The sequence below is a fragment of the Epinephelus moara genome, chromosome 20 (assembly GCF_006386435.1).
Source record: "Epinephelus moara isolate mb chromosome 20, YSFRI_EMoa_1.0, whole genome shotgun sequence".
Lineage (NCBI taxonomy): Eukaryota > Metazoa > Chordata > Actinopteri > Perciformes > Serranidae > Epinephelus > Epinephelus moara.
Window position 1 is genome coordinate 28,564,102 of NC_065525.1, and position 20,675 is coordinate 28,584,776.

General features: G+C 42.7%; 1 protein-coding gene across 1 annotated transcript; it reads left to right on the top strand.

The window, feature by feature from the left end:
* Window positions 1–873: 873 nt before the first annotated feature.
* Window positions 874–18,322, top strand: duox (dual oxidase). The gene is made up of 33 exons (XM_050073355.1): window positions 874–940; window positions 1,043–1,126; window positions 1,216–1,380; window positions 1,726–1,913; window positions 2,058–2,259; window positions 3,323–3,489; window positions 4,135–4,195; window positions 4,566–4,662; window positions 4,823–4,913; window positions 6,265–6,367; window positions 6,521–6,693; window positions 6,791–6,966; window positions 7,075–7,193; window positions 7,303–7,440; window positions 7,556–7,669; window positions 8,588–8,790; window positions 9,004–9,189; window positions 9,437–9,662; window positions 10,991–11,084; window positions 11,175–11,350; window positions 11,437–11,506; window positions 11,657–11,701; window positions 14,065–14,243; window positions 14,363–14,593; window positions 14,686–14,785; window positions 14,866–14,915; window positions 15,018–15,145; window positions 15,254–15,407; window positions 15,779–16,011; window positions 16,118–16,276; window positions 16,366–16,521; window positions 17,676–17,804; window positions 17,891–18,322. The coding sequence occupies exons 1-33, from the start codon at window positions 874–876 to the stop codon at window positions 18,011–18,013; spliced, it is 4,587 nt and encodes a 1,528-aa protein (XP_049929312.1). The 3' UTR covers window positions 18,014–18,322.
* The last annotated feature ends 2,353 nt before the right edge of the window (window positions 18,323–20,675 follow it).

The window sequence follows — 20,675 nt, forward strand, 5'->3', positions numbered from 1 at the left end:
TGACTCATGTAACATCATCTAGCTTTCCCTGGCACTGTGCATCTTTACTGCAAAGACATGAGTGCATCTGTGTAATGCACAAAGGCATGCAATTCTATACATCCACGTGACCACTTCAGTGTCATGTAAATAGGTGCTCCAAATCTTAATGCATTCGTCTGAACCTAAATGACAAGTTACAAATAAAACCAATCAGTGAAACAGGGAAAATCTGAAAGACCTCTCTTACCTGAGAGTTGTGACACGAAGACTCGACGATGAAGAAGAGTGAAGCGTGAAGTGTGAATGTAGAGGGAACATACACTTCTTTTATAGCTCCGATCCCCTTTGTGTCACAGAGGAGGAGGATGCATTGACTGGAATGCTGTGGGAGGAAAAAAGAAAAGAGGTGTGATCCAGAGGTAATGACCATTCCCATTTGGACAACACAGGTCACATGCAGTTTGTGATAAGCTGTGCAACACATGTTGGCTTTAGTATTGCACCATCCCTCAGCTGCACCTGTGCTCCTCAACCACTTCTGCACTACATTTCAGCCTCTACAGGAGGTAAGACTCACCTATTTCATCTCCTATCAAACACAAAGTAATACAGCAAACAGGAATTTGGATGTGTGCAGTAGTTTATAGACACGACCAAAAGGAACAGTGTCGAAGTTTAGTAAAGTTTTGGCGTTGGCTCAAGCACAGAAATAGTGTCAGCTGTGTTAGACTTCCTGGTTTGTCTTTCTAAACCAACAAAGTAGCCCATATTACATGGAAATATAATAGAATTATAATAGTAAATGTGACCTACCTTTAACTTGGCTTCACTTTTCAGTAGTCCTTCACTCCTCTTGGCTGCAGACTGAGCTGAGGAGCATCTCTCGCATCAATGGATTTGCGTAAAAGGGTTTGGAGTATCTGCGCAGCGGTTGGCTTACTGCTCATAGTCAGTGAGGGTAAGTAGACAACAGCTGTACTTCATAGTCAGCAACTCCTAGACCTAGAAACCTAGAGAGTGACGGTGGGGAAGGCTGATAAACTCGATATGTCTTGCACAGATTCACGCTGTGAAATAACCTGGGAGGTTCCTCGCTTTGACGGCTGGTACAACAGTTTGGGATCTCCCAGACGCGGATCTGCTGGTAAGTTACAGAGCTTGCCAAAGTGTGCAGCAGTGGCTCACAGCCTGCCAACACACCTGGTCACCCGCAATGTCTTTGTGCTCGCGCAGGTTCTCACCTTGTGCGCCTCGTGCCCGCGCTTTACTGGGACGGAGTCTACCAAGCTCTCCAGCAGCCGCTGTTGCCAAACGCGCGCAGACTGAGCAACGTGCTCACCAGGGGCCCCTCCGGTCTGCCCTCAGTGCGCAACCAGACCGTGCTCTCTGTGTTCTTTGGTAAATATATCATGCATGGTGTTGCATTCAAGTGCACTGATAAAAATGATAAAAATGAGCGCGCAAAATTGTGATACAAACTGAAGTTTGTTGTGAGGATGCAACAATATGGCGCAGTGATATTTTCTACCCATGTTACAGAAATGTAGGTGCAACCTAGCTCTACGATTTTAAGGTAATACTTTCACTGTTGCTTATGTTAAAGATGAATTAAGTGGCCAACTGATAGTGGCTGATATGCCAAGATGTGCATCTCAACATCTTGTGATTGTGAGGCAAACAAACAAAACATTCAGGATTCAGGTTATAGTAGGCTAATTGCTTTTAATGACTTGTACTTCTCAGGTTATCATGTTACTTTTGAAATCTTCGACTCAAGAACTCCTGGGTGTCCACCTGAGTTCATGAACATCCCAGTCCCAAAAGGTGACCCTATCTTTGACCCCACTGCCACTGGAAAAGTCCTGCTGCCCTTCCAGAGAGGACCATGGGACAAAGAGTCCGGCCAGAGTCCCAGTAACCCTCGCACACAGGTGTCAGTTTGTTAATGAGATGTTTGTTAATGTTATCACCAAAATGCAGCCGCAGTAAATGTGAACAGTAGCTTGAGAGCTATAGCATTTCCTGAGGTTCCTTTATATTATGTGACCCTGCATTTCTTCGCAAAACACTTGCAGGTGAACTTGGTGACAGCATGGATCGATGGCAGCTCTATCTACGGCCCCTCCACGTCCTGGTCTGACTCCCTGAGAAGCTTCTCCAGGGGACTCTTGACTTCAGGCTCTGAGTGGAACATGCCAAAAGAGACAACAGGACACAGTCTCATGTGGAGTGCCGCCGACCCCACTACAGGAGATCATGGACCCGATGGCCTTTATGGTGAGATGTTTTATACTTCAGATCTGACAATTCATTTTATTGTCCACTGAGTACCAGACAGTGGGGTTAATATCATCAGGGGCATTTCATGAGTATGACAGGGGAGCTATTAGTTGCAGAAAAGTGCCCTAAACTGACTGTATGTCATTGATTCACTCAAAAGCACAGTCAGACATAATTTCCTCCTACCTGGAGTGCAGTACATCCAACCATATAGTTAAGTGTGATATATTGAAGGAATGTTGGCTGGAGCTCAAACCAAAACACTGGAGCTCAGAGACGTTTAATTTATGTCTCTTTACAAGTTCACAATAATCCACAGCAGCCTGTGAAATCATCTCCTCTTTAAAACAGTCATTTTCAGTTAAATAAAACAGCAAATTATCATTCTCCAAATCTCAGCATTATCACTCTAAAGCTATCTGGATGCATAGATTTCACTTAGGATGAGACTGAATGTGTTTCAGGCTGAACTATACCTTTAAATATTCTTGTGTCTGAACTGTTTTTACATTCGGTGTGGCAGTACCTACCCAATCGATACTGCAAGCAGGTGAAAACAAACAGCAGGAATTTCTTACAAATATTATTTCTTCCAGGTTGCAGCCTGTGAGGCTTAGTCAAAAGAGGCCCTGCCTGACGTGTGTCATGACTCTTTAATTATTGTGTAAAGGGCTTGTCACACTCACCACAGTAAATCCCTCTTTCTATAGCATTGAGGATGCTGTGCAGGTGTCACGAAACCAGTGTTTTGTTGCTTGTGTTGTTAAAGGTGTGTAGTTATTATCGCTGGGCGGAGGCAAAGAATCCTGTTGTCACTTCTCTGTTGTCACATTCTTAAAAACAAACAGCTAAATTATCATTCCAGTGGTGGATAGAGATCCTCATTGATTAATGCAACGGGAGTGTGACACCATGCTGAAGAGTTTTCTGTAGCATTCTGTATGAAAACATGTCACATACACAGCATATTCTCTGTTTATGATGTTGTAGCTACAGTGATGTTAAAACACGTGATGGGAGAGCAGAATTCCCTATAATTTGTGCCATCTTCTGTGTCCAGAGTTGGGAAATGCCTGGGCCAATGAGAACATGTTCACGGCAGCAGAGGGGATTATCTGGTTTCGCTACCACAATCATATAGCCTCCACACTGCATGAGAAACACCCAGAGTGGTCAGACGAAAAGCTGTTTCAAAACGCCAGGAAGACTGTCGTGGCCACATTCCAGGTAGAGGGAAAAGTCTACGTGTAATCCTCTCGCTGCTCAGGTGATGACTTAATTTGCACTCTGGAGAGAGCGAGGTTGCATCAACACCTGGTGGTCGTGATTTTAGGGATGAAATTGATGGTTTTAGTTTAAGGCCGAGTGCATCATCTCTCAGTTGTTTGATTAGTCGACTCTGTCCTCTGCAAAAACTGTCCTGAAAAGCATGACGCACATGCTTATGGAGTTTTCTTCTTCTGCTAAAGGCAAGTTAACAAAGTACAACCAAATTATATTTTTTGGTCATATCAAAGGACACAGGTTTCACCTCAACAGTGGGGGTGACACATATGAAACAGGGGGTTTGAGGGTCCTCCACCAGAAAAATCTGAGCAGCATGCTGGTGAATTTTTATGCACCAATTTATAGTGTAAATATATTTAATATTGCACATGTTCGAAATATTTAGGGGGACATGCCCCTTGGAAATCCACAGCTATGGTCATATGAAATCCAAAATAGTGAGCTGCAATTTATAATTTGTATTTTAAAGAGAAATCATGCCAAAAAAGTAGGAAAAGACACACTATCATCAAACATACATTCACATTGAGTTTCAGTGTGTATTCAAATAAGCTGCAGTAACTTTTATTCCTCCTATTTTTCCAGAGTATTGCTGTCTACGAATGGCTGCCTGCATATTTAAACAAAACCCTTCCTCAGTACCCAGGTAAGACTCAGCCAGAGTGCGTGTGCGTACAAGTGGAGGGGAACAGGTAATGCACTGGTGGCCACAAGCTGTGGTGAGGTGAGCTGTCGTTGGTGGTGTTTGACAAGTATGTGCTCCGTCAGCAAAGCATCACCCTGAGTCTCCTTCTCCTGCTGAATAAGCACCCTCAGCTGAGGAAAGTTAACGGGACAATGGTCAGATGAGCCCATCGCCTTAATCACTCCTCATTTTCATATTTATGCTGCGTTTGTTGCCGCACGTCCACCATTTGGAGGAGGGTAAAGGGTGTTTGCATGCATGAATACAGCCTGTAAGTTATTAAGTTCTTCTTCTATTGTTTTTTGATAATGTCTGATTTATCTGTGCACAGGTTACCACAAGTTTGTTGATCCAGGGATCTCTCCTGAGTTTCAAGCTGCTGCCATACGGTTTGGCATCACTATGGCCCCACCTGGTGTTTACATGAGGTATTAATCATTCTTCTCCTGGCACATTGTAAAAAATTAAAGCTCACCATGTTTAGTGTGATACTGTAAATGTGCTGCTGTGTCAAACACTGTCTAAAATACAGTGTGTACTAACTATTAGGAATTAAACCCTTTGCATTGACTCTTCTTTGTCCTATAGAAACAGAACCTGCCATTTTAACAATGTTGTCAACATGGATGGCAGCCTATCACCAGCAATGCGTCTTTGTAACAGCTTTTGGAAGCGTCGGGTAAATCACGATCACACTTCTGCATTTTCATAAAAATGTATTGAAAGAATGTTTGTGTGCTCATTTAAACACTGAATGCACTTATCACCACAAATCTTTTCTCCACCACTGACACACAGCTTACTTTCTTGTAATTAGTAGTATAATCACTTCTTAAAAAATGAGAGCAGGCAGTGAAGTCACATTTAGTACAATTATTTATTTATGGAGACAGTGGAAAAGTACAGAGGGAGAACAGCAGAGGAGCTCTGGCAGGATTTGACTCGGGATCTTTGTGGCTTCAGAGGCAGGAAAGTCAAACAGTTTGTGTCTCTGAGCACAAATGGGGCTGTTTGTAGAAGTGTTTTGCCAATGTTTTAATTACAAATCACTTTACTTGTATTTCTGTAGTTTCTCATTGATAAATTCTCAGTTATGTTTGATTTTATAGTTCGCATTCACATAATGAATATTAGGATATCTAGTTGAATATGGATCTTTGATAGGTTTTACATGGATAGAGCGAGCAAATAAGACTAAAATATGCCTGTGTATTAAATGCCCTCTTTAATGCCACCTGTTAGAGGGAGCAGATTTACACCCATAAGCCCCAACAGTATACTGACAGATGAAGTGAATTACATTTATGGTTTTGTTATAATGCAATGTTCTGCTGGGAAACCTTTGGTCGTGGCATTTATGTGGATGCCACATAACACGCTCCATTACAGACCAAGTACACCATCTCATGGCCCCGGCACTCCCAGATGGCAGTGGCCCCGCCAGCAGAACGATGCACCATGCCACACTGCTCAGGAATGATCCAAGGAACGTGACAAAGAGATGGAGGCATCAGCTTGAGCTAAAACTTTGCAATGTGATTGAGCAGGGATGTACCGGTACTCTACCTCGCAACCCACCGGACTCAAAGGATCCATCGCCAATGCCATGGTGCCACACTCCACAGGACACAACCAGAGGTCCCGTGTCCATGCCTCGACAGGTCAGAGGCACCACCCAGGATTGGGCTTGACACAGGACCTCTTGGGTACCGGCATGTCCCACAGATGCTCAATGGGATGCGATCTGGGGAATTTAGAGGCCAGATTGATGCCTTGAGCTCTTTGTCGCATTCCTCTGGTCATTCCTGAGCTTTTTTTTTGCAGTGTGGCATGGTGCATTGTCCTGCAGGGTCTACTGCAGTGGTGTTTAGGTGGGTGGTGCATGTCTACAGGTATGCCAGGGTCCAAGGTTTCCCAACAGAACATTGCACTGTCACAAGATGATCAATGTTATTCACTTCACCTGTCAGTGGTTTTAATGTTGTGGCTGTTTATATTATATATTAATGCTTTTGTCATTTTGTCTTCAGAAAGATAATGTGAAGACGAGCCAGGACATAGACGACCTTATCATGGGCATGGCTTCCCAGATTGCAGAGAGAGAAGACAATATTGTCGTGGAGGACCTGAGAGGTGTTTAATCCTTTTTATTCACTGCATGTATCAGGAATCAGAAACACATGGTGGTGGTGCAAAGTACCACAAAAGTCAACACTTATAAAATTGAAATTTACAATAGAGATGTTTTCAGTATTCACCGCTCTGATCTGATTTACACCGTGACAGACTACATGTATGGACCCCTAAGATTCACACGCACAGATCTGGTGGCCAAGACCATCCAAAGAGGACGAGACTTTGGCCTGCGTAGTTACAATGAGATGAGAAAAGCTCTGGATCTGCAACCTGTCAAGACATTTGAAGACATTAATCCTGAGCTCAACAGAACCAACCCGCAGGTAAAACCTAGAGTCTCCTTAGCAAAGAATGATCAGACATGAACTGCATAAAATCCTGTGTAATCCTGTGAGTTAAAGCACATCTTATGTCCGACAGTTGCTCCGTGATCTTGCAGAACTATACAACGGAGACATCTCAAAACTGGAGCTCTTCCCTGGAGGACTGCTGGAGCCTCTCGATGCTCCAGATCGAGTTTTCACCACCATAATCTTGGACCAGTTTGAACGCATCAGAAACGGAGATCGCTTCTGGTTTGAGAACAAACAGAATGGGTAAACTCCCTATCTGAAGGACTATAAAAATAGAAATATCTGGCATTATATTTGATCTTACAGTATTGTGTGATTTACCCCAAATGACAATCAGTCATCTGTCTCCAGGTTGTTCACAGAAGAAGAGATCCATGCGATCCGCAATATCACCTATCATCACGTCCTTGTCGCAGTCAAAAGTGCAGAAGACACTGATATACAAGAGGATGTGTTCTTCTGGAAAGATGGTAAAAATGTGCTTCTTCTATTTGATTCATGAACAAAGAAGGATTTATTTTGAATCAGTGATATAAAATTTAAAGCTTGTATTAAAAATCAGTCTCTCCATTGCCTTAGGTGACCCTTGTCCTCAGCCCACACAGCTGACTGCATCAATGCTCCATCCCTGCACTAATGCGACCAAACTTAATTACTTTGATGGGTACAAAGCTGGCTTTGGGATATTTATCATTGTTCTGTTCCTCTTCCCTGTTGGTCAGTATCTCACTCACAAATCCATCTCTTTTTGCACAGCAATGACACTGATTTCACTCATCAGCAGTTTTGTCGTGAGACAGATAATCAGTTTCGATTGTTTTTACTTTTACAGTTAGTTTTCTGGTGGCGTGCATGGTGGCGTATCTCCGCAAGTACAGGTACAGGAAGTTCCAGAGAAGAAGAAAAACCGGTGACAGGACAGAGGAGCCAGCGGTGGGAATCACTGGTACGACATCTGTGGGATAAAAAAAATCTGTCTAATACTTCTGATAGTGTCCACTGTTGGAAAAACATAATATCCATGAGTCAGATTTCACAACTGATTCAGTGTCAATTATTAGTAAACATCAGCCGACTATCAGCTGCTATAATTTACTGCTGCGCTGGCCTGCATCAGCTGTTACAAAACTGAGCTGATTATATGGATTTAATTGATTTTCAACCACATTTGTATCATAATTGTGTGGGTAGTAAATGAACTGTGGTAAGCTTCCCTCCGTCTCACCAGCGCCCAGATCTTTCTTCTCAGCAGATTTTCGCCGGCTCTAGGGCTGTTTCCCCAACTGTGGATTGTACTTCATATTAAATTGCAAAACTAAGCAGTCCTGGTCAAACATAAACCAAGAATGTGTCACTGTATTGCAGATTTGTTGCCGAAAATGTCTGCAGAAATATATTTTAGTGCACTGTTTGGCTGTAATATGAGAATTTGTAGACAGGAAGTGGGCGCCACTATTTCTTGTATTGTAAAAATGGAGGCTGAGTGGTAAAACTCATTCTGAAGCAGATTTGTGTTGCCTAGTTCTTTCCTAAATGTGTGGAGAAACATATATTAGCATATCAGCTAACGGTAATTCCAGATTGTTTGTTACCAGCCGAACTCTTGAGCAGAAGCAATGCCACAGTCCTTTTTCTCAGTTTTCACAGATCATGTAGCACCAATTTTAGTATTACAATAAATATTTGCATCTTTGTACCCACCAACCCTCGATATCCTACAAAAATGCAGACAACAGTTCATATGATATCCTACAAATTAGCACCTTATTAGCATAGGTACGTAATTAACGTAAAGTTACGGAGGTCCTTTTCATTATCCAGAATCTTGTCTTGCAGCTCGTCTCATTCTGCTTTTGCTCTCCAGCCTACGAGTGGCAGGGTCATAAAAAACCTCTGCATCCCGTCAGTGTGGAGGTCGATGAGAAGAGGAGGCTGCAGGTCTATGACAGATCTGGGTCCGTTCACCGCTGCCTCAGTCTGGGCAACCAGGACTACCTCGATGTCCTTCTCTCCAACGACCGGCACCGCAAAACTCTGCTGCTCAAAGTGTCAAAAGAGTACGACCTGGTGAGGAGCTGCAGTCTGATTCAAGCTGTAGTGCAAAAACTTTTACAGTTTCTAAGCACATCCGGCTTTCTCACTTTTCCAGTGAAGTTGCTTCAGCTTGTATTTTTCTACTCATCCAGTGGTTGATGCAAGCATGATTCTGCAGATCTGCCCAATCTAAATCACTTTCTATCTCACTCCAGACTTGCTTTCTTTTCCTGTCTGCAAATCCAGGTGCTGTTTTTTGATGACGAGAGCAAACGTGCAGCATTCGTCAAGCATCTGGACCCAGGGGTGACAGACATGGGGCAGGAGATTAGAGTGAAGGAGATGAGAGAGAAGGAACTGCTGAAGGAGGCTTTAACCAAAGAGCAGAGGGCTCAGATTGTGGAAACTTTCATCCGACACGCTTTCTCTAAGGTACCGTCAGCCTCTGGATGTTTACCTCATCCTGCGCTCTGTTATAGCAGCAGCTTTAAGCTCCCCCGCAAAATGTCGTCAGTCCTTGTTTGAGGTCAAATTAGGTCCAACCTCCAGCCAGAAGAACTAATTGTCGGTGTCGTTGGTGACCTCATCAGTGATGGACACACACTGACCTCAGTTAACGTTGGTGATATTACTAATGACACTATGGTGACATGTAATGATCTCTCCGTCTGGTGTGCAGGTCTTGGAGATAGAGAAGTGTGACGCCGGGGATATGAGTGGCGTTTCCCACAAGAAAGCCAGAGAGGTTCTCCAGTGTGAGCTGACGGCGTCTGAGTTTGCTGATGCACTGGGCCTCAAGTCCGACTCCTTGTTCGTGGACTCCATGTTCACACTGGCTGATAAAGATGGAAACGGTTACCTCTCCTTCCAAGAGTTTCTTGATGTGATAGTTATCTTTATGAAAGGTAAATGCATGACTGAATGAATGCTGTAGCTGTTTGTATATCTAAGTGTGCTGTCATTGAAGCACTAACATGCAAATATAAGAATGCTGCAGGTGGAGGATTTCAGTTCCAGGTAGATGGGCTGATTGGTTTTGACGTTGCATTTTTTCAGCACTAAAATAAAAGTACAAAACTGATGCTCATATATTTTCAGTTACTGTTTATGCAGACATTTTTTAATATTAAAAATTACAACAGCTCAATCTTTCCAGAATTTATGAGAGAGTGGAAAAGCCTCTGAAACAGCATTTAGACCATCGTGTAAAAACTTCCTACTGAAACTAATAATTAGGGCTGACCCTAATGATTCAAAGCTTTGATCACTGGCGTGGCAATCAATGTCGAAATCAGTACTCAAATGCTATGTTTATTGCCCCAAAATCCAACATAAGTCATTACGCTTCAACATTAACTACGAGTTATTCTCAAACAAGAACATTTCAACTTAGTGATAGGTCTAGTTTTGTGACTCCGAAAGTTTTACCACCTGTGACAGGTGCACGGATATGCTAATAAGATGTCAAAAAAGTCAAGTGTCAGGGGTAGTTTCAAAATTTTCAGTCTACCATCAGCTTGGCAAATCACCCGAAACTCAAACGCACGACTCTGGAGACAGTTTGGGTTAAATAACACCTAAGGCAGGTAGGTCAAAAGGTAGGTTCAGCACACAGACGGACAATCAGTGGAGGCAAACAGATTCAATAGGAATGAGGCAGAGTCAATCAACAGGCTAAATCAAAAAAACAAGAAAAGGACACGGGAAAACAAAAGGCAAGAACACTAGACACACACGGAGCTAAGACAAACTGGCACTGAGAGACAACAAGACACACACTAAATACTCTGGTGAGGGGAAGGATATTGAGACACAGGTGAAGCTAATCAGGCCGGGACAGACAATCTGACACAGGTGAAGTCATCAAAAGAAAGGGAAACACACAGGGGCAGGAAGTGAAGTGATCTGAAACTATAAGAGACTTGAGTTCCAAAGTAAAACAGGAAACAACATGAATGTATGAAGTAAAAATCAGAAACTTGAGCTGTGACAAACTGTAAGTAGCAGTAAAATATTCTTTATTCTAGCTATTGTGGCTAATGTTACTGTGACCTGCATGCTACCAAAGTGGCTAATTGTCACGTAATTATCACCCAACCCCCCTCGAAGCTTGGATTAATCGTGAATATTTCTCAACAATGCTTAAAATTTAGGATACATATTCAGAATAATCGTGGAATATTAGTGTGCATGTAAATGTAGGTAATGATAGATGATGTTTGTATGTAACCAGGGTCTCCTGAGGAAAAATCCAAACTGATGTTCTCCATGAACGACATTGGTGGAAGAGGTTTCTTATCAAAAGAAGAATTTGCCAGGATGCTCAGGTTTGATCGACTTCTTTTCTTTTCACAACTACACCAAGCCTTTTTTTTTTCATCTGACGATTTATCTTTGCCCTTTTGATGTTGCTGCAGGTCTTTCATTGAAATCTCCAACGGTGCTCTGTCAAAGAGCCAGGCGGAGGACGGCATCAAGGCCATGATTGAGGCCGCGGGCTTTGATGACAAGGAGGAGATCACGTGGGAGGACTTCCATTTCCTCCTGCGGGACCACGAGAACGAGCTGCAGTTTGCCCAACTCAATGTCAAAGGTTGGAGGAAAGTTTTGTCTTGTCTTTTAAATCCTCTTTCTCCGACCTTGTCTGATGAAATGAATGCGTCCGCTGTGTGTGTGCAGGGATGGAGAAACAGGGGAAGAAGCGGCTGAGTCGAGACCAGAGAGTGTCCTTCATCTGTCCAGGAAACAGGTCAGAGAACAGGACACGCAGGCTGTAATCACTCATCCACATCACAACTGTTGCTTTGCACTATGGATAAAAACAAAGATCCATTTCATTTATATGTCCCCAGTGACCATCGTGCCCCAGCTTACAATCTTGTTCGTTTTTTGTTTTCAGCAGCAACAACAAGACAGATGGATCAGAGATACGCAGACGGAAAAAGTTTGTTCCTTGTTTGATTTTTCTGCTCCAGTAAATGACTTTCTGAAGGGAGTGTACTAAAAAAGATGGCATCCAACCAAAACTGATAAAACTCAATTCAGAGAAGATAAACACATGATTAATTGTTGATATATGATAGCTGTTTCACAGTATTTACTGAAGACTATCCCCTGGTTTAAAAAAATACCTCTTTAAGTTCCTTTTGCAGTTTATTTTTCTAGTATTTATGTATTGAGGAGGAAGCAACTGCTTTAAAGGGGACCTGTTATGCTTTTTCTTGTTTTTTTGTTATGTCACATTGTCAGATCTTCATATTGACTAAAGCTTAGATTGGGCCCAAAAAATGCAGCCCGACCCGGCCCGAGCCCATGCACGTTATGTCCGGGACCGGCCCGTCCCGTCCCGTCCAATTAACTGTAATTATGGGCCCGAGCCTGATTTAAACCCGACATTTTTCAATAAGTTGGCTGTTATAATTAACGCTAAGGACACACCGAGCGCGTTAGTGCCACGGAAGTCCTGCGTGTGTACTCGCAGGCGCTTGACTGTCCACGCAGGCAGCGCATTTCTCCTGCGCTCTCCGTGCTGGTTAAACATCGACTCCACTCGTCTGTTCCCGTCAGTACTTGTTTTTTCACTTCAACAGGTCATTTTAAACATGGGAAAGTCCATATTTTCATCGTTTTTATAACGTAATAAGTCAATGACAATTTGTCATTGCATGTCCATGTATTAAGCGTGTTGGGTAAACACTGAATGAATAGGGCATATTTTTTGGAGGCACAGAAAGCCGCTGTCCCTATGAATAGGGCATATTTTTTGGAGGCACAGAAAGCCGCTGTCCCTCCCACTTATCTCTACCCCCCCCTCTTTCTGTATGTGTGAATTGCAACCCCCAACCTGTAGCCATTTCAGCCTGTCTCACTACTCCGTTTCAAATCATTTCTTCTATCTCACCTACAAGATGACAGATCAGGTCGTGATGGATTTCTTTATAAGCTTATCCACTTCAGGCACATTATTGCAAGTGTTTACATTACTTGGCCTACACTGCTACTTGTAGCTACATGCTAACATCGGGTAGCACCACCACGCCAATATTAGCCTTAGCTAACAGTCCTCCTGCTGTGGATATTCATAGCTGTCAACCAGATGTAGATTTGGCACTCTTAAACATCCATTCAATTTAGGGATTTTCTTCAGTAGATTTTGGTCATGGTGTTCTTTCAGCTGTTGTGCCTTTAGTTTTGGTGCTCCGCTATCGTATTTTCTTTCTGACCTTTCGCCACCATGCTGTTTAATACCAGTGACATTATTTGAAAACCAAATTGACCTTGTGAACCTGGTCACATGTGGCCAGGCTCATTGGGTAAGCTGGATGGGTAGCTGTGGCCCTTATCAACCCAATCAGCTGCTTGATTTTTTAAATGTTTCTTATGGGCCAATAAGGGTCAACAGGGGTCAAGTAAATATAAATAATAAAAATAGTCTGGCCAATCCACAGCCCTTGCACTCCTAGGCTAGGCCAGCCTGAGCATTAATCTTGGTTGCCGATGTAATTAATTCCACCCTGTTTCCATATCATGCTTCTGCTGGCACATGTCTGGTTGTGAGGATTTTGGTTTAGAAGCTTTTATTGGTGATTTTTCATGGTAGAAAGTGCCATTATACTGTAATGACAGTGCAGAGATGATGAGAAACTTAGCAGTCAGAGCAGACTGGACTTTTTTGAGAGGGGGTCTTGTGTTGTGTTCACACCGGGCACAAATAAAACAATCTGCGTGAGTGAATTACATGTAAAGTCAATTTAAATGTGATTAGACATGTATTCCCGCTGGGCGGCGCTATGGACCTAACACCAATGACGCGAAATATGTGAATCAAGTGGCACGAATGAAGTGAGTAGTGCAATTTTGCGTCATACTCTTATTCGCAAGAGTGGAAAAATATGAACTTCACCGACCAATTTGCGCCACAATAGCCAATCATCATTGAGGTCCTTCGGAGACATATGATGCCGAGGACGTACCAGTGGAGGTTCATACATCGATTCAGTGATTTCACATGTGTATGACGTGAGTTACCCACGCATATGAAGCAAGTTAACACATAATATTCTAGCGTTCAAACTTGCAAAAGTAACACAACCAGCAGACTGCATAAGAAAATGTTTATGAACATTAAAGCATGAAAACATGTAGTAGTGAAAACCCATAGTACAAGTATAAATACAAAAATAAGCATAATAGGTCCCTTTAAAGTATCATATCTTAATTCCTCTGTAGTTTTTTTGACCTTGGGGTTAAAACCTTCACAGCTAAATGTCCTCTGAATAAAAATCTAATGGATTTGAATATTTTCAGGTTGAGTGTCAACACTCCAAATGTCTATGTGAAGCCCAAACGTGAGCAGTACATAAGGAACCCAATCCAGCAGAAGATCCAGCATTTCAAACGTTTCATTGAGAATTATCGCCGTCATATCGTCTGTTTCATCGTAGTGTACGGCATCTCAGCCGGTGTGGCACTTGAAAGATGTTACTGTGAGTAGAAATCATTCAGTCATTCAATGTATTATAATTCCTCATTACCTGCAGCATCATCGCACCTCTCTGGTCAGTGTGAGCCTGCTCTGATCTGATTTAAAAACACTCTTTTTCAGACTACGGTTTGCAGTCCGAATCTTCAGGTATCCCTGAGACTTCAATAGTGGGCATCGTCGTCTCCCGTGGCTCGGCTGCCGCCGTCTCCTTCCTGTTTCCCTACATGCTCCTCACTGTGTGTCGCAACCTCATCACGCTGTGCCGTGAGACCTTCCTCAACCGATACATCCCCTTCGACGCCGCCATCGATTTCCATCGCTTCATGGCCATGACTGCCATAATTCTTGCAAGTTAGTAGACCGAAGGAGATGACAGCAGAGAGTGATTGATGTTTTTACATTTTATTTGTGTGAGCTCACTTCTATTTCTGTTCTGACTGTAGTTGTTCATAGTTTGGGCCACGTGGTCAACATCTACATCTTCTCCATCAGCGACCTCAGCATCCTGGCTTGTCTGTTCCCCAAAGTCTTTTCAAATAACGGGTAATGTTTGAAATGTCTGCCTGATATTTGCACTCTGTGTGGAAAGTTATATTTGCTGATTTACTGTGTTTTCATTTTAGGTCTGAACTCCCTCTGAAGTGGTCGTGGTGGTTCTTTCAAACTGTTCCAGGTATCACTGAAACCTGACTTTAGACCTTCAGTGATAGATGAACTGCTTGTTAGATGACACCATAATTCTGTTCTTTTTTGCTCTGCTTTGTCCTTTCCCCAGGAATGACTGGTGTCTTGCTTCTTTTTACTTTTGCGTTCATGTACGTTTTTGCCTCACACTTTTTCCGTCGCATCAGCTTTCGTGCATTTTGGATCACGCATTACCTCTACGTTGTCATCTACATTCTGGTAAAGTACTTTTCTGACTTTAAAACACCCCTAATACACTCTGAGGTCAGGTGGCTTTTATGATGAGAGGCAGTTTTATGAAAAGTGTGATGCTGGATTTGTCAACAGACAGTTGTTCATGGCAGCTTCGCCCTGCTCCAAGAGCCCCGCTTCTACATCTACTTAATTCCACCTGCGCTGCTCTTCCTGCTGGACAAACTGATCAGCTTGAGCAGGAAGAAGGTGGAGATCCCGGTGGTCAGAGCAGAGCTGCTGCCTTCAGGTGACGCTTTGCATCTTCTGTAAAATCTTTAAAATGTCTCAAGTATTTCCTCTCGCTCCTTGATTTTAGGGGAGACACTACAGGTGAGAACGTTTTTTTCATGCACTGGTCAGTTTTGAGTTTTTCGACTATTTTGCTTCCATAACGTGTCGTCTTTCAGACTGGTGGAAAAAAGTCAGTAGTAGATTAGACTTCTGTTCTGAAAATGTATGCAGTCTGATTTACCAGGCTATAATAAGGCTTTACCTTATTCACCTGTAGTGTCTCCCCTTCAGTCTTCCCTGTCTAAACTGCACTCTTCACTAAAATCACATCATGTTTGTGTGCACCGTGCATTGAGTTCACACTTCTCTGGGCTCTCCTACCTGCAGGCGTGACGCATCTGGAGTTCAAGCGGCCACAAGGCTTCATGTACCGTTCAGGCCAGTGGGTTCGTATTGCATGCCTGATGTTGGGCACAGATGAGTACCACCCATTCACGCTGACATCAGCCCCGCACGAAGAGACCCTGAGCCTGCACATCCGAGCTGTGGGGCCCTGGACCAGCCAGCTCCGAGAGCTCTACACTGAGGAGAGTCTGCTGGAGCTCGGAGCCTATCCAAAGGCAGGTTACGGCGTTATTTTGTGTGTGTGTGTGTGTGTGTGTGTGTGTGTGTAAATAGTTTCATCTGCTTGATGACACCGATATTCATGTTTTGTTTCATCCGTAGCTGTACTTGGATGGCCCGTTTGGTGAGGGCCATCAGGAGTGGATTGACTTTGAGGTGTCTGTTCTGGTGGGAGGAGGAATTGGAGTTACACCATTCGCCTCCATCCTAAAAGACCTGGTGTTCAAGTCCTCCATCAAGTCCAAGATTCAGTGTAAAAAGGTGCTGCATGGAATCAAACAACATAGTATATTTGTGCAAGAAGCTCGCTCTATAAACATTATCTTTCTCTCTTTACTGATTATTCGCAGGTGTACTTCATCTGGGTGACACGGACACAGCGTCAGTTTGAGTGGGTGGCGGACATCATCAGGGAGGTGGAGGAGATGGACACCCAGGAGCTGGTCTCAGTCCACACTTATATCACTCAAGTGGCCGAAAAGTTCGACCTTCGCACCACCATGCTGGTGAGATCTGCAGCCGCTGCATTTCAGTCGACTGAAACACTGCTAAATATTTAACAAGCATTCATATTAATGTCGACAGTGAAATACGTGCCTTGTATATTACAAGAAAAGTTTGACATGTGGGAAATATGCTGCTTCGCTTTCTTGCTGGGAGTTAGATGAGAGGATCCATAGCACTGATGTCTGTGTGGTAAATATGAAGCTACAGCCAGCAGCTGGTTAGCTTAGCTTAGCAGAAAGACTGGAAACAGAGGTAAACAGCTCGCCTGGCTTTCTCTAGAGACAATAAATCCATCTGCCAGTGCCACTTTGTCTAGTCTTTGTACTAAGCTATAATAACTGGCTGCTGGCTGTAGCTTCATGTTAGCACTGAGAGTCATTGAGCTTCCCATTTAAAGCTGGGGTAGGCAGTTTTATTTTGGCAACATTGGGCAAAAATTGCATATTGTAACTCAAGCGGTGTGAGAGAAAGAGAGTTCTGCACCTCATCTTGGCTCTGCTTTCAGGTTTTCGAAAATCTTGGCCGTCACAGGACTTTGGCCAATCACAGGTCATTTCAGAGAGAGGGTTTTCCTATTGGCTGTTGTACAAATGTTGATGAGCGTGCATGTCCATTTAGGTGGCGAAAGTCTGATTCAATGCCGTAGAGTCCTGCTGAGAAAGTTGTTATTCCAGCATTGATAAAAACAAGAGTTTTGAAGAGAGTCTAACAGTGAACGAAATGAAACACATGGCAATATCAGCGAAGCGTTTCAGAGATGGAGACAAAACATTGCTAACAGTTTAGCCTTATGCTAACCAGAGCATAAGGCTGATGGCTACGGCTTCATGGTCACGTTAGCTAACGTTATCAAGAGCCTCGAATCACAGTGTATCATCTCAAAGGTCTTTACTGGCCCACATTTTACAAATCACAATCATGATCGGGAACTGCATGACTAATACTTGCACAGGTTACTGTATGAAGCATCTGCATGTGCCCAAGCTCATCTGGTGGGAGGGGCTAAGAGAGGTTAATGGGTTTAGGATTATAGCTTTTGTTTCTTGCCTTTTCCAGAGAACTTCCTACTCCAGCTTTAACTCTGTGGAGAGTTCCTTCAATATTAAATAAACACTAATAATCTCTCACCCTTGTCTTTGTGATGTGTGGACAGTATGTGTGTGAGCGCCACTTTCAGAAGGTGTGGAACCGCAGTCTCTTTACCGGCCTGCGGTCTGTCACCCACTTTGGCCGACCGCCCCTGGTGTCCTTCTTCAGCTCACTGCAGGAAGTTCACCCTGAGGTCAGTCCTTCATCCATCTTCGTCTGCCTAATGTCTACCTGAAACATACATCAGCTTACTTTTACCGTCTATATTTTTTTCTGCAGGTGGGTAAAATTGGCGTATTCAGCTGCGGACCACCTGGAATGACCAAGAACGTGGAGAAAGCGTGCCAGCAGATGAACAAGAGGGATCAGGCCCATTTTATACATCACTATGAGAACTTCTAACGGGTCCTCAGCAGTGAACCACAGAAGAAGAGATGAGCCATTATACGCTGGAGAATATGAGTTACTGCAGCAGCTAATGACAATCATATAATCACAGAGCCAGTGTAGGAAACTTTGATTTCATTTAGTGTCTTAGAGTGAAAGACACTTGTTACCTGCTTATTCTATGTGCCTATTTACAATCTTTATTCTCTAATCATGAATATTATTGTTAAATTTATTCCATCAGTCAAGGATGAGATGTTTTATTTCATATAATATCACAAAATTAGAGGATTTTATTCACAAGTTTTAATCATCATGTGAGTTTTGATTTGATGTAACTGGAATTAACTGTTATGTCGTGTTTTTTAAATCATAATGCATGATTGATTTTATCTTACTTATTTCTTATGCTTTTGTTTGATGTACCTAAAACAAATAAATTAACATTTTACAATACATTTGTGTCACTGTCATGTCAGAAGGACCCAAAAACACTGTGTCGGTGCCACACTCAGACTCACAGATACAACAGTAGCTCAAAACAATATGTCTTTGTTGTGGGATGTCAGATTATGTAAGGACCTGTGGGGTTTTGTGAAGCGGAAGTTCTTTTAATTCTGCTGTCGGCTCCTTCTGCTGCTTCTAGCTTTTGGACTAGAGTTACACTTGAATTAACGCAAACTCCTAAATTTGATTTGTTGGTTGAGTGATGAGCCGGAAAAGCTCCTCTGCCCAGAAGAAGAAGAAGAAGAAGAAGAAAGTAAAAATGTCAATTTTCCACACGGAGATGAAATTTTCCTTGGTGCCACAGGAATTAGGATTACTCATAATTTAATGCTCTTGGCTATAATTGTGTCACAAACTGCATTTTCACATTTATGTGTTTGTCATACAATAGAGTGAGTGCTGCTGCTGCTGCTGCCCAGTCCCCAAACAATAGGCAGCACACATTTGTTTGCCTATTAAATATACTCAAGATAATGAATGAAGGGTGTGTGCTGAGATTTAATGGACTGAGTTAATATCACGGAGGCCTAGTGAAAAGAGCTGCAACAATTAATCAATAAACTGATCAGTCATCAACTATGAATTTAATTGCCAGCTAATTTTATAATCGATGAACCTGTTTGGATCATTTTTTAAGGGAAAAAAGTCAAAACTCTTTGATTCCAGCTGTGAATATTTTCTATTTTTTACTCCTCCTCCTGTGACAGTTGACTGAATATCTTTGAGTCGTGCACAGGACAAGACATTTTAGGATGATATTTTGGGCTTTGGAAAACACTGGTCACCATTCGTCACCATTTCTGGACATTTTATAGCCAAAAAACAAATCGATAAATTATAAAAATTGTTAACAGATTAATCAACAAAGAAATTCATCATTCGTTGCAGCCCTAGTAGTGAAAACTTCCCGAGCAGGATAAGTGACAAATTTACCCTGCCAAAGGGTATATTAATTTTTGAGTGGCACAAGAAAGGAGGCTGCACTTCAGCCTAAGGACATATATTTAAGTGTCTTTGAGTAAGACATTAGTGACCCCAGAGGTGCCAGGAAGTTTCCCCACTTCTGAAAAAAAGGTGCCACAACTTCTATGACTGCAGTTATAATCATGCCAGTTGCAACCACGGTACAAAAACCAGCCTGCTGTTTTTTCTTCACCTGTATTTGCTCAGGGAAGTTTCACTGGAAGCAATGGGAAGCTTTCTCAGAAACGCCCTGCTCTATTCACACATACACAATCACACCTGGCACTGGCAGCTGCCCAGTTTAACCACAGTTTGATGTACTGGCCACAGAGCAGCTGCACACAAGAGCAGTTGGGGGTTATGGGTCATGATCAAGAGCAGCTCAGCAGTTGTAAAATGATGAAGGGACTTTATCGTTTTCCCCACCTGAAATTATTTTGCCAGTTTTGGGATTGAAATGGTGACTGTCTCGTCACAAGCCGAATAAATTAGATGATGTACTTTCCCACTCTGTGACACTACAAAGCATGAGTCTCACTGCATAAACCACATCAGCGCAATTTAGCATTTTTAAAAGAGTGCTGCAACATTGTTAGACTCACAAAGGATCATTTGTATGTTTGTATAACGTTGTGACAATAATCCTCCAGTAAAAACTTGCTACCACACTTACCGTAAATGACATTTACTGTAACAACTGTAAAATCTATCAAGCAATCACAATTATTGCAGAACAAACCGCTAAATCTTTATCTGACATGTGGTAATTATTGCTTCCTTTATCTTCAGTATGCTCGGAATCTTTTTGTTCTTATCAGTTTGCAATTCTCTTATGCAATGACTAAACTTTCTCCATCATTATAATCTCATTTAATCTAATCTAATCTCATCTAATATCCATTTTTGTTCTTTTGTTCTGGACTTGGGTCCAGATTTTACATAATTAAAAAAAGAAAAGAACTGGAGACCATTTCATAATTGGGATCACTGCAGTTGTGATACAGCGATCCGCGGATTAAATCGAGTGTTGGTCAGGAGCGTAAAACAGGGGGTTTCAATGGCTGCTTCCCTACGTCCAACTCCCACCTCACTGCTAGCTCCAACCTCGGACTGCACCTTTCTTCAGACTTGGCCTCATTTTGATCTCGAATGCACGCCCTAAAGTTTTGTGACTGCTTCTCGCACGGTTTCAATGTTATCGCGTTGA

Excerpts from the sequence above, each read along its gene's own strand:
- duox (XM_050073355.1), top strand. The coding sequence starts at position 874 with ATGGATTTGCGTAAAAGGGTTTGGAGTATCTGCGCAGCGGTTGGCTTA. Across the intron at positions 4,196-4,565 it reads AACCCTTCCTCAGTACCCAG|GTTACCACAAGTTTGTTGAT; the intron begins GTAAGACTCAGC and ends ATCTGTGCACAG. Across the intron at positions 16,277-16,365 it reads CCAAGATTCAGTGTAAAAAG|GTGTACTTCATCTGGGTGAC; the intron begins GTGCTGCATGGA and ends GATTATTCGCAG.